This window comes from Neopelma chrysocephalum, unplaced genomic scaffold (assembly GCF_003984885.1).
Source record: "Neopelma chrysocephalum unplaced genomic scaffold, ASM398488v2 Primary Assembly neopelma1_61b, whole genome shotgun sequence".
NCBI lineage: Eukaryota > Metazoa > Chordata > Aves > Passeriformes > Pipridae > Neopelma > Neopelma chrysocephalum.
Window position 1 is genome coordinate 4,475,783 of NW_020897717.1, and position 20,454 is coordinate 4,496,236.

The 20,454-nt window shown below is 41.2% G+C and overlaps 1 protein-coding gene across 1 annotated transcript in view; it reads right to left on the reverse strand.

Annotated features, from left to right (window-relative positions):
* Positions 1 to 20,335, reverse strand: part of EPAS1 (endothelial PAS domain protein 1) — a 78,480-nt gene extending 58,145 nt beyond the window's left edge. Inside the window, exon 1 of the mRNA XM_027682019.1 lies at positions 20,103 to 20,335. Coding sequence (XP_027537820.1) covers positions 20,103 to 20,128 — 26 coding nt within the window. The 5' untranslated portion in view covers positions 20,129 to 20,335. The remainder of the gene's footprint in view (positions 1 to 20,102) is intronic.
* Between the last annotated feature and the right edge of the window lie 119 nt (positions 20,336 to 20,454).

Sequence of the window (20,454 nt, forward strand, 5' to 3'; positions counted from 1 at the left end):
TTGTTACCAAGTATTTAACTCCATTGATTGAACAGTGACAAACAAACGAGAGCACCAATTTTCAAGCAACAAGAAAGCAGTTCAATAATTACTGCAAAGTTAACAACAGTGTCCACATAAATCCTTGTAAAAATCTGTTTGTTCATGATTTCTATTCAATCCATAAAACAAGACTTTCAAAGAGCCCTAAATACCATTTTCTCCGCCTTCAAAGCTGTAATTCTGCACCCTGCTGATGTTCCAGTTTATCAAGAGACGATGCTAGCCATGGCTGGTATCTTATCTCTGTAATCCCCCAGAGTTAGGCCAAGGCTAGAGTTGTCCTAAGGATATATAAAAATGTGCTTAGCTGTGGAAAAAAACACAAGTCATTTGGAGAAAAGGCAGAATAATTGGTATGGAATTATTATGGTTGCTAGTAGCAAATGTTTGTTTCCCTGGGCCAGGGCAGGGTGGGGGGGTGGTGGAAGCAAGGCAGAAGCAACAAAATACTTATTGCATAATTTATTAACCATCAGACTAAGAGTTGATTCATACACATATTAACATTAAGGGGTTTTGCTGTCAATTTGGATAGAGTGAAAGTAAAGCTGGTTTGCCCCTTTATCAACCCTTTCTACCTTCTTGGTGTACCCTTGCTTACAGTGGAATACACAGGAGTAACCCCAGTGTGCAAGGTGAGAGGTTGATGTAGCCCAGCATCGCCCCATCAGCCCATTTCAATCCGCAGATACTTACAGAAGGACACAAAAAGCAGAGCAATGCTTCCCCAAAATGTTCTCCCAGTCTCCACACCTCTCAGCCTTCCCCTGAGCACCAACCCCAAGAAAGTCTGTTCAGTCAAACCTCTAGTGGCTACACATGCTTTTGATGACTGAAATCTAGCATATACCCAAGCCCCAGCAAAACCTGTTGAAATTGCATGCTGTGGTAAGCCAGCATAGGACTCAAGAGTTGAAACTCATCAGACTTCTTCACAGCTCACTGTCCTGTCCTGCCAGCCCTCCCACTAGGCCAGTAACCTACAGTAGTCTCCTCATGAGAAAGACATGCTGGTGAACAGGGCTCTGCAGAAAGGGCAGAGCCCCTTTGTGTCCCTTCCCAGCCCCCAGGCAGCATCAGTGCTGCAAACGCCACCTCCACCCAAAAGACAACCTCACCATGCCTGCAGGGGCACTAGTACCAGCAAAAGAAAATTGTACCCCTTGTCCTCTGTGAAAGATCCCCTTGCATGAAGCTTTTCTTTGCCTTTTTTTCAAAAATGTTCCCGTACTTACTTATTTAAGGAAGCAAAACATTTTTTTTTTTGCTATTTAGAGAAACGCAGTTTTCACACTTCAGATGTCACTGTTCTTTCTGAGACTTTTTGGTTGACATTTCAAAAAGGTATATTATCATAATTTTTATTCCACACCCCTCCATCCCCATCATACCCTAACGCTCTGAAAACTCAGACAAAAAGCAATGCACCATAAGCAAAAGTTAACATTTACTGTTCACTTCTGCTTGTTCTGACAGATCTGTCAACCAGGGAGCTTTTCAGGTCTCTATTTTTTATGGTATGGCTAAGACTATACTTCCTCACCATAGTATATGCTGAGTTTTAATGTTAATTTTACTGTTCTTTCATTTCACTTTTTCAAACCACATCCATTTAAGCTTTTTAAGCATACTTAAACGTACAAATGTACTAATTGTTGCTATTAGACCTAGCCTCTAAGAGGCTAAGTATACTGAATTGCTACTTCAGACAGTAGGAGAGGTTGTTTCAAAACTCCTGAGGTCCTCAGTACGTAGAGAGATCGGATTTTATAGTATACAATAAAATTGTTGTTACACACCTACAGCATTCCCTCATGTGCACAGGTCCCTAATGACAGTATACAAGTCACAGTATTGCATGAGATGTGGCATGTTCTGCTGTAATGTCACAAGGTTGGCTTTGCCTGCTGACAGACTACAGCCTCTGGGCAAGTTTCATTAAAAAAATTAAAATTTTAGGAATAAAATAAAAATCAGCAACTCCTTCTCAACAATGATACCTATATAAGAAGTCTCTCATTCCCCTCTGCACACCACCTATGAAAGAGGTTTATAGATGATGCCCACTTTGACAGCTGCAGAATACATGAGTTAATGAAAAACACTCTAATGCTATTTGGCACTGTATGCATAGCTCCATTTCTGCTTTTTCCAGTTAGTCTTTACACAGTCTCTTCCTCAGATACAAACTTAATTCTTGCCCCTGTAAAAGTTTAGCCTGAAAAACACTGAGCAAGCTCTTCAGCTTCAAGACAGAGCAGTCATGTAAGCGACCCTTTCTACCTTTATCTGTGAGCACAGGCATTTCAAAAGTGTGTATCTGCCCTAACACATCCTTCAAAGGAGAGCAGTATCTCACCACACCAAAGGCCAAGTGACGGAGACTGCTATGCTCCTCAGAGATACCTTTCACGCCCCTCCTGCGGCAAGACACGTGGGGATGGCTGATCAGTGTCCTTAATGCAAGCTCACATGAAGCTCCAGACGTGGCCATGTACTCAGCCACACAAGGGACACAGGGTGTTCCCCAGCTTTGAAAGTAGATTACCACGTACAGCTACATGCTTGTTTACTTGACTGAGATCCATATTTAGACATGTATACAAGTGCATAATCCCGAGCTGTATATTGGGACAAAAATCCCACTGAATGCAGTGGTTCTGTGTTTGCCTGAGGACTAAACCCTTAAATCTTCTATAGTGCCTATTTGCACATTTCTAAATCATCAAATAAAAAAGAAAAGCGAACATGCCCGTGTGACCATGGATCTCTCTGACACCTGGCTACATTTGGATTCAGAGAGCACAATGTGCCTTTCTAACACTGCTGATACAAGTACTAAGGCTCAACCCATCTATTTAGAACAAGAGTTCCTAAACCTTGTTATTCTATAAGCTGAGTAAATTTCTAACTGACTTTATAAGCTAAAACAACTTTTCTGAAATCATTTAAAATTATTTACACAGGAGGGACAAATACTTTCTAAAAGAAACAGACTGTCCAGTCCTAACATTCCTCTCTAACTGCTTCCATTTAGAGGGAAAATCCTTCTTTACTGACAGTGAACTGTGTTCTCTAGCTGGCTAAGCAATTCTCAGCCCATCACCTTTTGCAATTCTTATGCTTCTTCCCTAATCTTAGGATCAATACAGCATCAGTCTAATTCTATCATACAATTCATATTTGTATGGCTTATCCAGGACTCTGAACCCACCAGTGAGGAGCAAGCTTGGTACTTGCACATAAAGTGGCTTTTCTCCATCATTGGTCAAAACGTGTTGAGGTGAACCTGGTTTACTTGGTAACCATGCTGCTAGAGCTGTATGGTCAAGCCCTACTAGGACCTCTGGCTTTGAATCCATCTGCCAAAAATGCAGTGTGTATCTATCTATTTTTATGTACATATATAAAGCACACCCCCCAGAAATGCTGGCATTCCCAATACTAAAACATGCTCTGCTAGGTGTAAGTAGTATCACTATTATATTACTTTAACAATTCCCCAAGCATTATATTAGTTGGACTGTAGTAATTAAAATGTTGATCCTAAGAATACAAGGTAATAAACCACTTAACTGACCATGAAAGTTGCCTCATAACACACATTAACCAGTAAAAGTTTATTTTCCATTAAATTAATCAGATTAAAAAACAGTGTTGCAAGAAGTCATGTGTAGCCAGCATGAATTTTTCTATGTCAAAGTCACTACGACAACTGGATAACCCAGATTCATGGAAAAGATGACGTTATGAGACAATTTAAACAGAATCTCACATAACTGTGATAACTAAATCAATTCTAATACATTCTCTTAGAATGATTCTTGTTTCTTCACAGCAGACAGCATTTAATTAAAAGACCATACATGACCTGAGAACTATAACACACAAATCAGTACAGTCTATTGAGTAAGTTTACAAACATACTGAAGTGACTATTTTATAATCTCTACTCTTCAGCTTTTCAAAGCCATGCCAGGAACAGGTCTGCCATGCCATGCCATGCCAAAGCCATGCCAGGAACAGTACATGAGTAACAGTTTGAAAACTACATTCAAAAGGGGGTTCTAGATAGTGTCATGCTAGACAAGCTTCTTTCTGAAAATGAGTTACTGACAAAGCTCTGTAATAACACTCAGTGTTCTATGCATAAATACATGTGCAAACACAAACATTTGGAAAATAATCAGCATAAATACAGAGACATGGCACAAACTGCTATGAAATTCACTTTCAAAACACATAAATGGTAAACATTAATAAATACACTTGCTTCAACAGGAATGCAAAACTAATGCATATTTTAACCACAGACAAATGCAGAAATTACTTTTGTGGAAGCATTAAAACTCAGCAGAATGAAAATATTATTTTCTGAAATTCCTATCATTAAATACTCTGGATACCTGGAACATGTTTTCAAGGCAAATGTAGGGACTCGTTGCTAGTCACTACTACACCACTACATACACCACGCGCGGTGCTGCCTCCCCCACCCTTAATTAAAGCCTATATTTGTTACAGAAATCAGAGCAACAGCGGCACATGTTACAGAGGTGCAGTCAATCTGAAGTCATGCCTCACGCTTATCTTGTCACAAGGCTGCAGCAATCAACTTTATTGCCTTCAGACATGTCGGCATTGACATACACCCCCGCTGCCGGCGGTTTCCCCGAGGAAGGGCGCTTCCATTGGCGTCACCACCGGGACACCTCCTGCCACTGACATGGCTCAGCTGCACGTTTGCAGGACTGGCCTTTTAAAAAGTCGACCGTATAAACTGGGCAGTGACCAGAATGAGCTGCAGTTATACAAGAAGCAAGGAAATATTATGCAAGACCACAGGAAGTCAGAGGAGACAGCATTCTGGGCAGGCCTGGCAAGGAGTCTGTGTGAACTTCAGCTAACAAGCAAAGCTCGGTCATTGGCGCCAAATTCAGCAGAGAACATTCCCAGTGCTGCAAAGGATAACACTCCCCCTGCTTTTGCCAATGGGCTAAATTCCAGGACGCCATGTACCTGATGAAATGCAGATAAACCCGGGTCTTACTTTTCACCAAGTTTTCACTTATTTTTAAAATTTGAGGCATATTTTGGGCCAACATTTGTTAGAAGTGGCAAATGGTTTGTTTTCATGGCTTTGCTAATAGATCACTTGTTCTTACACTCTCTGTAATTTCAACTACAATAAGTGACCTACAAAGAAAACATTTGGCTAAAGCCTCATTTTTTCCATGCATCTTGCCCATCTCTACCTCAAGGCTCTCTGCTAATAGGATATGTGAGGGTTATGGATTCCTTTTCCCTTGGCATTTCGGAATGACCTCAGAAAATGCGCTTGGCACAAAAAGTTGATACCCACCTTGCACATAACTACACTATTTTAGTCTGCTTCCATGTCAAAAGTAATTGTTTGGGGGTTGGCCCTTTTTTTCATTTCTGAGAATTGGTTTCCAAAATGACCGAAAAAATTTGCCTTAATCTGGTAAACATTCATCATCTTGCAATGAGTTCAGAGAAGTTTTATGCTTTGTTCCAGGATTCACCTTTAAAACATCAATGATAAAATGTTGGAGGTGGAAATCCATTTTGAGGTTCGCACACACACGCTGCCAAATAAGAAGCACAGCATGCAAAGTCTTACACAACACAAAACAATTACCAATTGTGATGAGAGTAGACAAAGCGTTCTCAAGAGAATCTATTTTATGTTTGTAATCACCCTCAAAAAACACACAATAGTGCTCCCCTTCCAGCAAATACATAATACAAACAAAACCCAAACAGTAGTACTGCCTTGTCTGAGGGAAGTGATTCTGAGAAGTCTAAAGAGATCTCAAGTAGATACTGATTGCCAACGCCAATGAACCAATTTTAAAAGTTTTCATCATTTTCACTGCTTATGGGAACAGAAAACATATGCAACTCCTAACAAGAGATTCCCGCCTTCAACCCAGTTTGCACATGAAAAGGTTCCCACAACATACTGGTTTTGCAAAAATAATTAAACAAGCACTGCAACAACACAGGAAAGTGAAAATGTTAGTGGTGACAATGCCTTCATTGTTACTGCCAGTATAACAATGCCCAAAATTAATCATGACCCTGACAATCAACACCAAGGCACACACAGTTGGACCTCTCCAATCAAAACAGATCTTTCTACAGCCGGATTCAGAGTCATGGCTGTTGAGAAGTGCAGTTGTTTCTCCAGTTGAAGTCAGCAATTCCTGTCCAGCAGAAAGAAGTCCAGCTGCACTTCTCAGGGCCTGAGTCAAGCGTACACTGGTGGTTTTAATGTGGCCAGTCTAAAACACCTCACAGTATCGAGTGTTAGTATTAATCATAGTTGCACAGCAGTTTCTTCATCCAAAACCAGTAAGGCCTAAGCAGACAGAAACACTCAGAAATTCCTGGGGTAAGGAACAGCATTCTATCTGTACCTATTTCTACCAAACGGCAAGGCAAATATTTCACAGTAAGTTTTTAAACACCACAAAGGTTAACTAGTGAACCATGCTACAAAACTGACAAGCTGTTTTTCCAACAAGGGCACCAGGAAAAACACATTTCTCCAGATTCTGCAGGCTCCTGGTGGATCCTGGTACCTGTGGCACAGCAAGCTGAAAGCCTGTAGCTGGCTGGCACCTGGACTTCTTCAGCCACAGAAGGCTCTCATCTCTACAGGGGAACACGCTCATGTTGCAATTTTCCCTTGAAGCCGTCACAACACCTATTGCCAGGTATTTAATATTCTTGAGATCTTTACAGCTCTGTCAGAAATGGAGACAGAGACACACTGAAAATATGTAAACCTTAAGAAAACAAGCTAGAAGAGGATAATTCATCTAATCACTGTCTCATCATCTGTTAAAATTTCTTTTGATTGCTTCATTTCCAAGTAGTTCACTGAGCCAAAATCCTTCTCTGAACTTCCTATATGCAATTCATATTCAGCTACAACAAACTATATTATACCTACCATCACAAGCAGTAAAGCATTTACTTTCTCAAGGGTGGAGGGGGAGATGTTTTGACTCTCAACAGCAAGTACATCTCTAGGTTGAGGCCTTCCCTTTATTTTCCTTCAATACAGTGATTTCATATTCCATGGCTACACTGTATGTCCTAAAACATCTCCTGGTATGAGAGCAAACTAAATACTTTCAAAACAGAGTGCACTGAAATAGATTCGCCCACCAAATATTTCCCTCTTACAAATGTGAATCAGAACTGACTTCCTATACAAGTAACCGTATAAGAACAGATGCTTACTCTGCTTTCCTCATACCTTACTGTTTGACCATTTCATTTGCTTAATCCACCAGCTAAGAGAAGTAGAACCCAAGTGAAACCATCATGAAACTCTTTTTTAGGAGGATAAAGGTTCATACCACACACAGCTGACATCATATTTTCCTCAAAGGTATTTTCACAAAGCCATACCCAGAGGTCTCAGGCAGAAACTGAATCCCACTTTGACAAAAGTTCTAGACATTATGAAGCTGGAGGTTTTTTTGGTACAAAAGCCAGAGTACTTCATCTATTAAGTAAGGAACAAACAGAAACTAAGAAACCCTCCCAACAGGAGCACACAGCTCAACACACAAATTACTCGGTAAGCTCATTCCACAGCTGTAACCTACTCAAAATGTAATACAACATGAAATCATTTTATGTTTGCAGTGTATTCATCACATGACTCCTTCCAAAGGAATGCTCTGTAATGACTTCACGTTGGCACGATTTCTTCTTAAAGGTTTTAACAGGTCAGGCAGTAGGCACTCTTCCTCTTTCACCTCTGCTCCACATTAGCCATCACTGCACCTGAAAACCTTACTGTGACCTGCAATGCAGACTTTGCTCCCTGCTCACTTTATTCTCCAGGTTGAAAGAGCACTGAAAAGTCACTACTTATTGAGTGAGCACCATTGGCTGTCATCTGACTCCTTTAAAATGAATTTTTTAAAAAGTGTCAGAAAGCAATAGTGGTGGTCACTGTGGTTCATTGCTTCATAATTGCCCTTAGAGAAGCTAAAATTCAGTTATACCATGTTTACAGTGACATTTAGTTTTGAGGGGCAGAAGATGTTGTCCTAAGATTTGGCAGGCAAAGGGAAAGAAGCGGTGCTATACAGGTAACACAGATTCTTTCATTATCTTCTTCAGGGCCTGTGCATACAGTATGCAAAGCTGCCAAAAAAGGTCGGTATAAAATGTTAGGGTTTTCTCAGTGTTTCTTCTTTACACTGAAGAATGTGCCTGCTCCATCTTCAGGCCAACCTTGCCACTCATATGCAGGAGAAGCCTTAACTGAATGAAGATTCACAGGCTTCAGTCTATGCAGTCTGTGTGAAGGAGTTTGTGAATGCTGACCTCTAAACTGATGTCAAGTGAACCCCATATATCAGCACCGCTTTACTTTCTTAAAGCTCTCAGTTCAAAGAAACGAAGAGCAAATGATTGCCGGCTGAAACCCTACTGAACTCCACATCTGCAGAAAAGACTGGTTTTAGCATGATGGTCAAATCCTCCTTTTCATTCTTATTGCCCTGTGGGTTGCTCACCCTGTGGGTTGCCTGCTCTGTGATGAAATCTGAAAGAATAAGGGGTTTTATCATTTCCCAGATGCTTTCAGGGTGTTGCAATCCCCTGCCGCCAACACCACTCCATCTCCTCAATTGCTTGGGGCGGCTAAATTGCACACGGATCTTATATGACAGGAGGGACAAATTCAAAGGTGAAGCAAGCGAAGGCGTGGGTCACCCATCAGGACATGGGTGTAACCTACATATTGAGGAATAATATGGAGCAGTGCAGTAAAGAAAGCAATTAACCAGGCAATATAAGAGTGAGAGATAACCAAACTCCTTCCATTTGAGAACCCCCTGTTACAGTATTTTCAAGTTAGGTTTATCGCACAAGCTTCTTGACAACACATCTACAGCATTGTCTTAGGCATAGAAAGCCCCTACTTTAAAAAGTTTACTATCTATTTTAAATAAATAAGACAGACAAAGGGTGGAAGGAAGGATATACTACCATCCCAGTTTTCCAGACTGGGGGTCGAGGATAACTACAGCAATCAGTCACACTGTCCAGGCTACATTACCAAGCCAATGTCCCAAGCACCCCACAGGACAAAGAGCTGGGCCAAGCAAGAAGGGCTATCAGGGAGTGTGTGGAGGGGAAAGGAGACAGGAGAAGCAGCTGCAGAGGCGAGACCCACTTGCTGAAGCTGCTGTTCAGCAGCTAGGTCAGTTACCAGACCCAGCTTTCACAGCCAGCTCTACTGAGAGTGGCGAACAAGCTCAAGAGATAGAATCCAAAACACGATTTTATTCAGCTTCACTGCATTTTGGCCCAGGTCCTCATGCCAGAGAGGCTTTGTTCAGGCCAGTTGTGTGGTTGAAAAACAAAAGTAGGGTTGGGGGGCTGGTTTTTCTTAAATGAGAAATAATGGCTGTTTCGAAACACCAGCATTATGCTTCCCTCAAGATATCCACACTTGCTTCTATTTCATTTTCAAGCCAGCACATGCCTAAGCGAACAGGATAGTCCCCTTTTGTGAATCATTGGGAACATAAATTCGGCTTTGCTGTTACGTAAAAGCCAGTAGAAGCATTAAGACAACTTGAGCACAGAAAGGATGTGACCATAAAAATGTTCCTCTGATTAGTAATGGCAATAAACACATCCTTCAAATCATTTACAGGGGAAAAACCAAGAAGTAGATATATTAACACTAACTGATAATCTTACAGCTGCAGCACAAAACCAGCCCACCCGCAGCTGAACCAAGCTCTGTTCCCTCGGTCAAACAAGAAATCTTCCTCCTAATCACTCCCATAAAAGTGCTGCATTAAGCAATAAAGGGGGTCAACAGCCCGCAAATGTCTACCTTTCCTTAAAAGTATAAGTAATACTATTTTATTAAGACCGAGCATCATGATCTATCTTGGCTAGATGAGGTATTGGTTTCCTCCTCTGCAAGCAAACCTTATCCATCTCAAGTGCAAGAACTGGCAAATTCCAACTCTCTGCATTCTCTGAAATACACAAGTCAGCTTAAAGGACAACGGGAAATGAGTCTTCCAGGTCAATATGGGGATAACTGGAAGAAGTAAACCAAGAGCCACATTTGTCATGGATTTCCTTTGCAACACAGAAGGAATGGGAAAATCCAGGGACAGATAAAAGCCAGCAGTAAGCAAAAAGCCCTGCTGCTCCTTCAAAGACAGCTCTTTCCTTCAAGTGAAGGCAACATCCACAGGCTATTCCAAAATGCTCACTCCTTCCCAAAGGCTCTTCCCCTTCAGTGAATTAGACAAATGCAGCTTTCCTAGAAGAAGTTATCTAGCAGAAGCTGTACAGAAAAAATACCATAAGCATTTTCACCAATGTCCAACCTTCTCTCACAGGTTATGAAACACACCAGAGGCAACTGAGACCCTAAAAAAAAAATCTTGGAGTATAGCTATAATTGGTCATCAGGTTTGTATTCCAGAGAAATACTGCCTAAGGAGCCATGGCATGATAAAGCCACTTAAAGCCGAACTTCTCACACATCCATGTATGATGCTGACATTCCATAGATCATTCCAAAACCATTTTAGTTCTAAATTTCCCATCAGCTTTAAGTCAATACCCTCCATAAATACCTAAGAGTCTGAAGATACAGTCACTGCCATCAGCCAATGACTATGTTATTTCATCATAATGGCATATGAAAATCTAACCAGGCACAACAAGACAATCCCAGAAGATACTCTGGTATTTGCAACAAGTTTTGTACACAAATTGTACAGACAGCTAAAAGCTTGGCAAATTCCTGGAAACATTCCCCATTTACAAATGTAGATATACAGAGCGGGGTGGTTTTTAAATATCACAAAGATCTTTGAAGTAGTAAGACAACAAGTACCCAATAACACCAAGAATTTACTGGCAGAGAGGGTGATACCATTGTGAAAGAAGGCACAGGCCTTATAGACCAACACCAGAACATCCCAAACACAATGGCTGAATAGGGTTGCTTTGTAGTTTATCATACAAATGCAAGTGCAAATGACTACAACTGTGATACTAAGAGTTTAAGCACCTTTTTATGGTAGTAAATACCTTAGATATGCTAATGGTGAAACAAAATACAAGGAATGTTCTTTAAAGCATACTTCCACCACCTTTATAAAAACTGCCTAATAACCATCCCACTTCATACTTCCTTCAAGCTTGTTACCTAAGTAAATATTTATCTTATGAGCACATGAATATATCTTAAAGGAAAAGTACTATAGAGTAACTTCTGAACACCATTAGAAAACTTGCACCAAAATTATCAGCTCTTAATCGATTTTTCCCATGTAGATTAAAAAAGTTCATAAGGCATCTGACACTAAATTAGCACCAGCTTCCCTTTTTAAGAAGGGAAGAACAATAGGGCACATTTTTAAGATTTCGTACAACCTATTCAGGCCATTGTATTTGCTCCTTAAACTGAAGTCATTTAGCAAACCACGCTCTGTGTTCTAAGTTTTATATATATATAAAGGATTCAGCAGCTGACTACCTAAAAAACCTACATATACTGCACCAAAGGTGAATATCACCTGGGATAACTATATTTCAAGACATTATCATATCTGTTAAAGCAATAGCTTTTGTGGGAAAGGCAAACATTTCTCTCTCTCACCATACATAGGCAGGTTTTCAAGAACATGTCTTTTGAGAACAACTTAGAAATTCTGCAACATGCTGTTTTCATCTCTCCCATATTTTGTCTTTCTTGTTTGTCATATCAGGAGCCAGTGGGGTGGGCCAGGGGTTATGGAGGGCCTTTATTGCTATGTTTTCAATTATACTACTGTCTTTAAAGAGCTGTTCACATAATCAAAGCTAGAGAAGACCTTTGCCATTGTCAAGTCACACTTCCTGCCTAACCCAATCCAAAGACGACTAAGTATCTTCATCAGACCTGGTAACTTGTTTATGTGATTGCAGTTTTTGAAAGACTATGATTCTTTTGATTTCAAGGCCTCAAGTGATGAGGCCCACGTGACTAGTGTAAAAGGAGTACCTAATATCTTGGTTTAGCAGATAAAAATTTCTCCTGAAAGGAAGACAGGAACTTGACTGAGGTCAAGCCACCATGTATGTGTCTTGTGGATTTCAGTAAAACAAAGTAGATCTGGAAAAAAGCTCAATTGAGTCAAACACCAGAAAGGAAAGGAGGAAAGGAGGAAGGGAGGAAGGGAGGAAGGGAGGAAGGGAGGAAGGGAGGAAGGGAGGAAGGGAGGAAGGGAGGAAGGGAGGAAGGGAGGAAAGGAGGAAAGGAGGAAGGGAGGAAAGGAGGAAAGGAGGAAAGGAGGAAAGGAGGAAAGGAGGAAAGGAGGAGAAAAAAATCTTTACATTAAAAAGAGACTAATAATTACTTAAGTCTCATTCAAATGAAATTTAAAAGATCTGGTTTTCAATTAACAATGTAGGGCATCCCAGGAAAGCATATAAAAATTAATCCAAACCTAAAATGTTTCACCAGTCTTCAAATGTTTTGACAATTTCTCAATCCAATCCCTTCATTTTAGCAGTATAGCTAAAACTAGAACACTAGTTCTTGTTTCCTTGTGCTCTGGAAAATTATTTTCCAAGAAAATATTTATTTTTACAGAAAACATTCAGTCTACCAACTGCATTTGCAGCTCAGTAACCCATTGTTCAAAACTTGCACCTTGTATCTTACCTTCATTTGCCTAACTCTAACCAAATGTATTTTTATATATTAGATAATGAGTAACAAATATTTACAATAGATTAAGTTCACGTTTCAGTAGTTCCAAATAGTTTCTAAATGATCCTGGTAATCTTATTGCACATTTACCTTCAGACAGACTGTTTGCTATCAAGTGCCATAAGTCACACCCACATGATTCATCCATTAGGAGAGCTCCTCAATTACAAAAACCCAAAAAAACCCCAAAACCCAAACCAACAAAAAAACCCCCAAAAAACAACAAAAACAAAACCAAACAAACCCCACCATGCACAACCCTCCCCATATCACTTCTAATTTTAGCTTTTCCTTAGATAACACAATTTCCTGAGACTGCTCACACTGCTCTAGCTCCAAAATGTTACTGTAAAAGTATTGTTAATTGTAGAAGTAGTTGAACACACAGTATTTCATATTCAAACATAAAGAGATGTTGCAGTGCTTCAGCCTTCTGTTCTGCTTGGGATGCAGGGAAGGAGATGAAAGCAACAGGGCATGACTAATTTTGGAGGTGTGGGGGGAATGAGGCAGGCAAGAGAGTCCACTCTGCACTCATGACTTTTCTGTAGGGATAAAAAAAAAAGAGTAAGGCAACCCACTAGTCCTAAGGCTGGACATTCACCTCTCCATATCTCCCATTGCTGTGGCTATGGCTCCAGCTTCCAGGGATAGCCTCCAGGTCGAAAGGAACAAGATATCCAAAACTTAAACTGGTTGTGGGCACTGCAGAAAGCAGATTTTTTTTTTTAATTCACAGAAACTTAAGGTAGGTCTGACAGCAGCCCAGATAAATAAGAAATAGCATCATCTGCCCACCACCTATTGCATAAATACATCCACCATTTTACAGATCTGAAGGTCTGAAGCAGATACTTGTGAAAGAATCATCATTCTGTTAAGCTTACTTTTATTTTGGTATACTGCAAAATAAGCACTCATTTATAGAGAAAATGGTGACCTAATCACCACTACACCTAGCTGGGCAAAAATAGCTGAGGAGATGTATTTGTTGCTTCGAGTTATCTTAAGATCATGGCAAGACAATGCCTGCTAAACTTATATAGTAAAAAACCAAGCAAACAAATCCCAACCAAATCCCTTAAATGGCCATAGTCCTGTTGTTCTCTCCCTCACAATCCTGCTTTACAATCTGTCCAAATTCTGGCCTGGAGGTTTCATTCATGCAGGTCACAGCTGAGATTTAGGGACATGCCTCAAGAAGTAAGGACCGGAGGAGTAGCCAGGCTGAACCAAGATGCAGTTTGAGACACATTTCTTATTGGAAACACCAATAAGTTGTTGAAATCTCTTTGGAAAACAGTTTGGTCCCATGGATACTCCACAAATATTTGAGATTAAAACATATGCTACTTAATGTTTGCTTGAAAGAAAATCACTGTTTAAATACATACACAGTAGAATGAAGAAGCTTGGGGGATGCTTCAACATATTGGTATTAGGAATGAAAACCACTAAGGAGCTGTATTATCCTGGTTTTGTCCCACTTGAGAGCAGGATCAAAATAACAAAGTGTTTTTTCCTCCTGCTCAGATGCACAGAACTTGTTCATGAAGCTGTAACAAGCCAGTATTAATCACGCACCCACAGGCTAACATAAAGTATGTGTAAAGTTTCTGAATTTTTCAGACACACTTCTTGGAGGCAACACCCTAAACATTCCCCTAAATCAAAGAAACCTGCTGATTCCACATATTAGCACACAGAGGAAGGGTCAAGACCAGGGCGCATCTTCGACTGAAGATCAGACATAAAAATTCAACTAAAGCAACTTTGCTTCTGGTCTGGCAACACATTTGATGAGTTTCCATAGAATAGAATATTTAATATTTGCTGTATCATGTAATGCAATGGACAGAGAAGCATAATGGAGATGCTATCCAACTTCAAACTCTTTGTAATAACAGTCAAGTAAATTAAATTAAAAGTCTAACTGTTTTCAGGCCTAAATATGCCCATTTAATCAGAATTTATTATGGCAGATTTTGTTTCAGCTAAATTTTTTAAGCCTAAATAAAGTCACAGAGGAAAGAACCAAAATCGTAATTAGATTTGAGCTCAAGAAGTAAAGAGCATAATTAAATTAGTTACTTGGGAACACTATTTATCAGCCAATTGGCTTACTGTACTTCATTAAGCTACTTTCCAAATGCACAGTAAAATAGTTTCCCATTTTACATACTTCAGGAGTCTTCATGAAAAGTAGCTCTGTAAATTTAAGAAAGAAGTTGGTCTTTCTTAAATAAACAGTCAAGACTTTTATCCTCAGCCTTTATTATATTGCCTTTTAAGCAAATGGAGCACAAGAACGATAAATGAGAAAGAAACCTGCCAGCTGCATAATATCCATACTTGCACTTTCTCTTAACTTAAGACAAGTGTTCTCTCAACCTTGTGCCAGCTACTAGGAGTAAATTTATAACTAATAAGATATATATGCCACTGAATATGAATATTGGAGTAATTAACACAATAGCATTTCACAAATAGTTTTAGAGGAATAAATCCATTTCATGCATCTAAATTATTTTTAAATACAACATGCTTTTGTATTGCTCATTCCCTTACTCTAATGTTTATCCTATTTCTCAGTTTTCAAAAAATACCCATTTGAAAATAATAGCAAAAAGTTCAATGCTCAAAGTTTTCTTCCCCCACCACACCTAGCAGCAGCTTCCTGCTTGGAACCTGAAAACTAAAATCCTTAATGTTTATGAATCCGTCATAGTAAGAAATATTATAGAAAGACAGAAGGATGCATTTTTGATACTCGTGATGAGTCTCCTGAATTTTGCAGTATAAACGAAAAACTTGTATTAGTGAAGTACCTCCAATACGCAAGACATTCCCAATAACCCACACGAGATAAACATGACAGAAGATGACCGATATTAGAAGATGAAGAGAAAGGGACATGACACAGAAAGGTGCTGTATACCAAGGGGTGATGGATTTTTAATTTACTCTAGGTGCTAAACACAAGCAGAGCAAGCGCCTGGAGCACCCTGGCAAAGCACAAATCCTCAAAAACTTCGGGAGGATGGTACACACTGGGAGGCACTCACATTGCACACAATTTCCACAGCAAAATCCATTCAGCCTTCATTATGCTCAAATATTAAGCTCAAATGCTTTGATTCTATAGAGATCAAGCCACAGGAGTTGGGCAGGAAAAAAAGTGTTCACAAGTAGGCCAGGTCGCCAAGTCAGAGCACAGCCCAACTTCTGCTGCATACCATTGCAGGCAAAGGGAGACATGGGGGCAGGAACATAGCCTGATGTTCCTCATTCATGTATGCTTAGGCCACCCTCTGGTAGAAAAGCCCTCTCCACATCTGTAGAAATGCAGAAAGGGTAGTGAATGCAGAAAGCAGAAGGGGTGAAACCAAAGTATGATAAGTATGACTGGCCAGGGTCATTCAAGATGACCTGCAAGCAATGAAATGTCTGTATTTGTGGTGTTGAAACATTAAGACCAAATTGCTTATTGTTGACATGCCCTAAGCACATGTTAAACAGCCAATTTCAACTTATTGATCACCAGGAATTCAGGAGATTACAGCTCCTTTTGATAACTTCAAATAAGAAAAACTGCAGGGGCAGATGTTAACACAGAAGCAAACAGAAGTAAATTAAATACGTGGGCTATGCATGGGGAGATGTTGAGCAATAACAAATCTTGAACAATTTTTTTATGAAGTTGAGTAATCTGTGAAAAAATCTGCAAAGGAAAGTGTTCAAAGCTCAATAATTATAAGCTGAAATGCATAAAGTGAGGTTTACAAGAATATAAGGAACAACCTATATTGGCAAGAGAATGGATGAGATCGTCTATTCCAGCACTGTCACAGAATAACAGGCAATAGGTAATATAACTGGCAATAGGGACATATGTTAAAACAGAAAATATACTAGGTAGAACAAAACTGAGACGGTACACCTCCTGAAATCTGCAGTTTAACACCTTGGCACATCCAAATGCTCCCATTTCCTGGCATCCAAATTACATCCATTAAGAGCAAACTACTACCTGAGCTCTGGAGAGCTGTGCCATCAGGATGGTTTCCTCATCCTGAGGAGGAATGGCCAAGAGTGACCTCAGCTTGGCAGAATTAGTCTCCTGAAGGAAAAGGTCAGTGAAAATTGAGGCACAAAGTGTCTCATTAGAGGGGCTCAACATCAAATAAAGCCCAAAGTGAAAGGGTAATTGAAAACAGTCAATTACCTAGACAATAACTGGGAGCAATCCTGTTTCTTTACTATCTGGACCAGAAGACCTTAAACACATTAATATAACACTACATAGCTAGGATCACAAAACAGTACCGTGCTAGACCACTAGCACAGAAACACCCTGAGCTGCAAAACTGGTTTATTTTTCATACAACTGGAAAACCAGCACTGAAATCCCCAAGTAACAAAACAACTGAAAAGGTGAAGCCAAATGACGCGTCCTACTCAGCCATATTTAACTTGTCCTGAGCCTGGTTTCAAACCTCAAACATACACTGTTGTCCATCCAGAACAGTTAGTTTAACATACCATCCTTTCCTAACAAACTAACTATATCCTGCAAACAATTAAAAAAATATGATGACTAAATAATTAAAAAACACACCAAGATATTCTACCAGACTGCTCTAATTACATTGAGACCTACATACTATTTGTCATTGTACTTCACAGTGATCATAGATATTTCCTCCTTAGCTGTTACTATTTTGCTAAAATGTGTTATTATTCCTCCTCTTCCCAGTTTCTAATTATTGGCATTCTAAGAAAGTATTTATTACCATGTAGATAATGATTTTTTAAAAAATTAAGTTAAAAGAATAATCATATTAATCTCGGCTCTGTATCTTGGACTAACTCTAAATGTGGGAAATCAGTTTCTTGAAAGTGCTCTAACATTGGTTCCAAATAAAGCAACTGCTCTTTTCTATTGACAAACAGAGCTTTGAATAAGAACCTGAGGATGCTCTTCAAATTAAATGGACCATTAAGAGAATCAAATATTATCTTCCATAGAGCATTTATTAAATAGTAAAGAGAACTGCTCCTCTAAACATATGTTCCAGAGCTGCCTGGAAATCTGGTAAACCAGATTACCCATAACACCCCCACCACCTTTTCTCTGTGAAACTGATTTATAAATGCCATTAGCAAGTCAGGTTAAGAGTTCCTAGCTACATATCTGGATAGAGATCAACCAAATAATACAACAACTGTTGAACTCAAGGCAATAAACCTATTCTATAATAGTACTGGAAAATTAGGAAAGAAAAACATCTTGCTTCAATAGGCTACATAGGGTATGTTCCCATTAGGGACATCCACATGCACACTGACAGGGAGGCACAAGCGAGTTGTCTGAAATCCCTCGTATGACACTCTCACAGATCTTTCACAAACACTAATTTACGCAACAATCCCATGAGCTAGATAATAACTAGCCTACTTCTGAGAGAAACAGAAAAACTGTCACTGAATGCCACAATACTTAAAATCAGCGACAGGATCAGGATTAGGGTTCAGACTTCAGTCCTGTGAAGTTTGTGTTGTATCTTTAGAGTATTTCCACAAAGCACCTCAGTGTAGTCCTGAAGATTAGACAGCGCTAGATCCCTCACTGTGCTTGAAAATGAGAGGTTAAAACTGAAGAGATTAAGAATGCCCCATTAAAAAGAGGTGATACAATGAATGCAGTGTATTTCCAATATGTACACTACTTCATTCTTATAATTTGTTATAAACTATAACGCATTTTTATAACTACACACACTGTGGTAGAATTTTTTACTCTCTTTTTCAACATAGGAAGACACAAAATGTGTGTATATTTTATGCCCTGCACAGAAGATTGATACCTAGAACAAAATACACTTGAGGCAATTGTTTAACCTTAATACATTAATGTTTGATAAACTGAGGAAAACAGAACTACACGGAAAATGTATGATTTATACTACACTACCTCCCCTATTACATTGTCATAGAGTGACTCAGTAAAAAAGGAGCTATTACAAAAATAAAAAAACAGTGCTTAAAGTTTACTGCATCATCGACTGGATAGAACGCATAACAATACAAAATTCTTAGTCTGTAAATCACATAGTTTATGAACAGAATCTATAGCCAGAACAGCAACCTGTGCTGATAATGAAGTCATTCTTGTGACTGCCTGCTATATAAAACAGACTGAATAAACATGCTGGTATGAGACTTCATGGACCTTTATTCACTTGCTTAGCTTTCCCTATCTCAGCTCATCCACAGGGATTGTTTATAGCTTTGGAGCCACAAGTAGATACTTCACTTAATCTCCACCTATAACTTCTGTGTTACGGATTGTTGAGTTTTATTTTGACGGTCATTCTGAAGAATCAGGAGGAAAACGCACTCTAATGCAAGTACGAAACCACTAGTGCGTTATTTTGATTCCCTCTGAAAGGGTCGTTATGGCAGTGTGGGAATGCCTAGATTTACATCCTTTTCGAAGGGCAGCGACAGACGAAGCGCTGGGCACTTCTGGAGCTCTCGGCCCTGCGGGAAAACCCGCTGACAGCTGAGGCGCTCCACGAACCACGGGAGATGCGAGTTCTCCGCGCACCGCGTCCAGCGTCTCGGGCTGCAGCGAGGAGGTGTCAAAACCTAGTAGCTTTATACAACTTGTGTTTACAAAGCCTGTCAATTACATCCACACGACGTCAATTATGAAACATGTTTTGCTAAGGGTGCTGCTACCTTCAAAACCCCCGTCCTCAACTGAAAAACCAATTTCCTAATAACTCAGTCCTCGCTGATATCAAGCCCTGCCACGGCGTACACTAACTACAGTCATCCCGCACCGGCAGGCTGGCCCTGCCTGCCAGTTGCACCTGCCCGCAGCCTCCGCCGGGCCCAGCCGGGCTGGGACGCTCGGGACGTGCTGCCCGCGGTGCCAGCTCCCCGGGGCAGGCGCTCCCCGGCTCGGCGGGGCCCGGACGAAGCGCGGGCTGCCCCGCAGGGCCGCGGCGCTGCTCCGCTGCCCCTCTGTCCGCCCAGGCTGGGCGAACCAACACCAACTCCCTCCGCAGCTGGTCCCCGCGAAGACTCCGGGTCGAGCCCTCGCACAGGAGCCGCGGCAGGGGGAGGCGAGGCCGCGCCGTCACGCCGGCAGTGCCGCCCTCGGTGCCCGCCCGTGGGGAGTCCCGCGGCCGCAGGGGGCAGCCAGAGGAGGAAGAGGAGGACGCAGCGGTCCGAGCAGCCCGGCGCCTCGCCCGCGGCCCCTCACCTTTTCTTCTCCTTGTCAGCTGTCATCGCGGCGACTGTGCCGGCTCCTGCGCCGCCTCTCGGGCCGGGGCGCGCTCAGCACCTGCCCGCGGGACGCGGGGGCTCCGCGGGCGGCGGCGGGCGGGGGTCGGGGTCCGGTTCGGCCGGGTCGCCCCCGAGGCGGGCGTACAGTCTCAGGACACTGCCGAGGATTGTACGGCCCGCCCGGGGGAGGCGGCGGCGGCTGCTGCGGGGCAGGAGCGGCGCGGCGGCGGGGCTGTGCAGCTCGGCGCCGCCCGCAGAAAGTTCTCACTTTAAACCTTGGGCCGCCGCCGGCCGCGGGGGCAGGGCCGGCCCCCTCCGCCCCGGCCCCG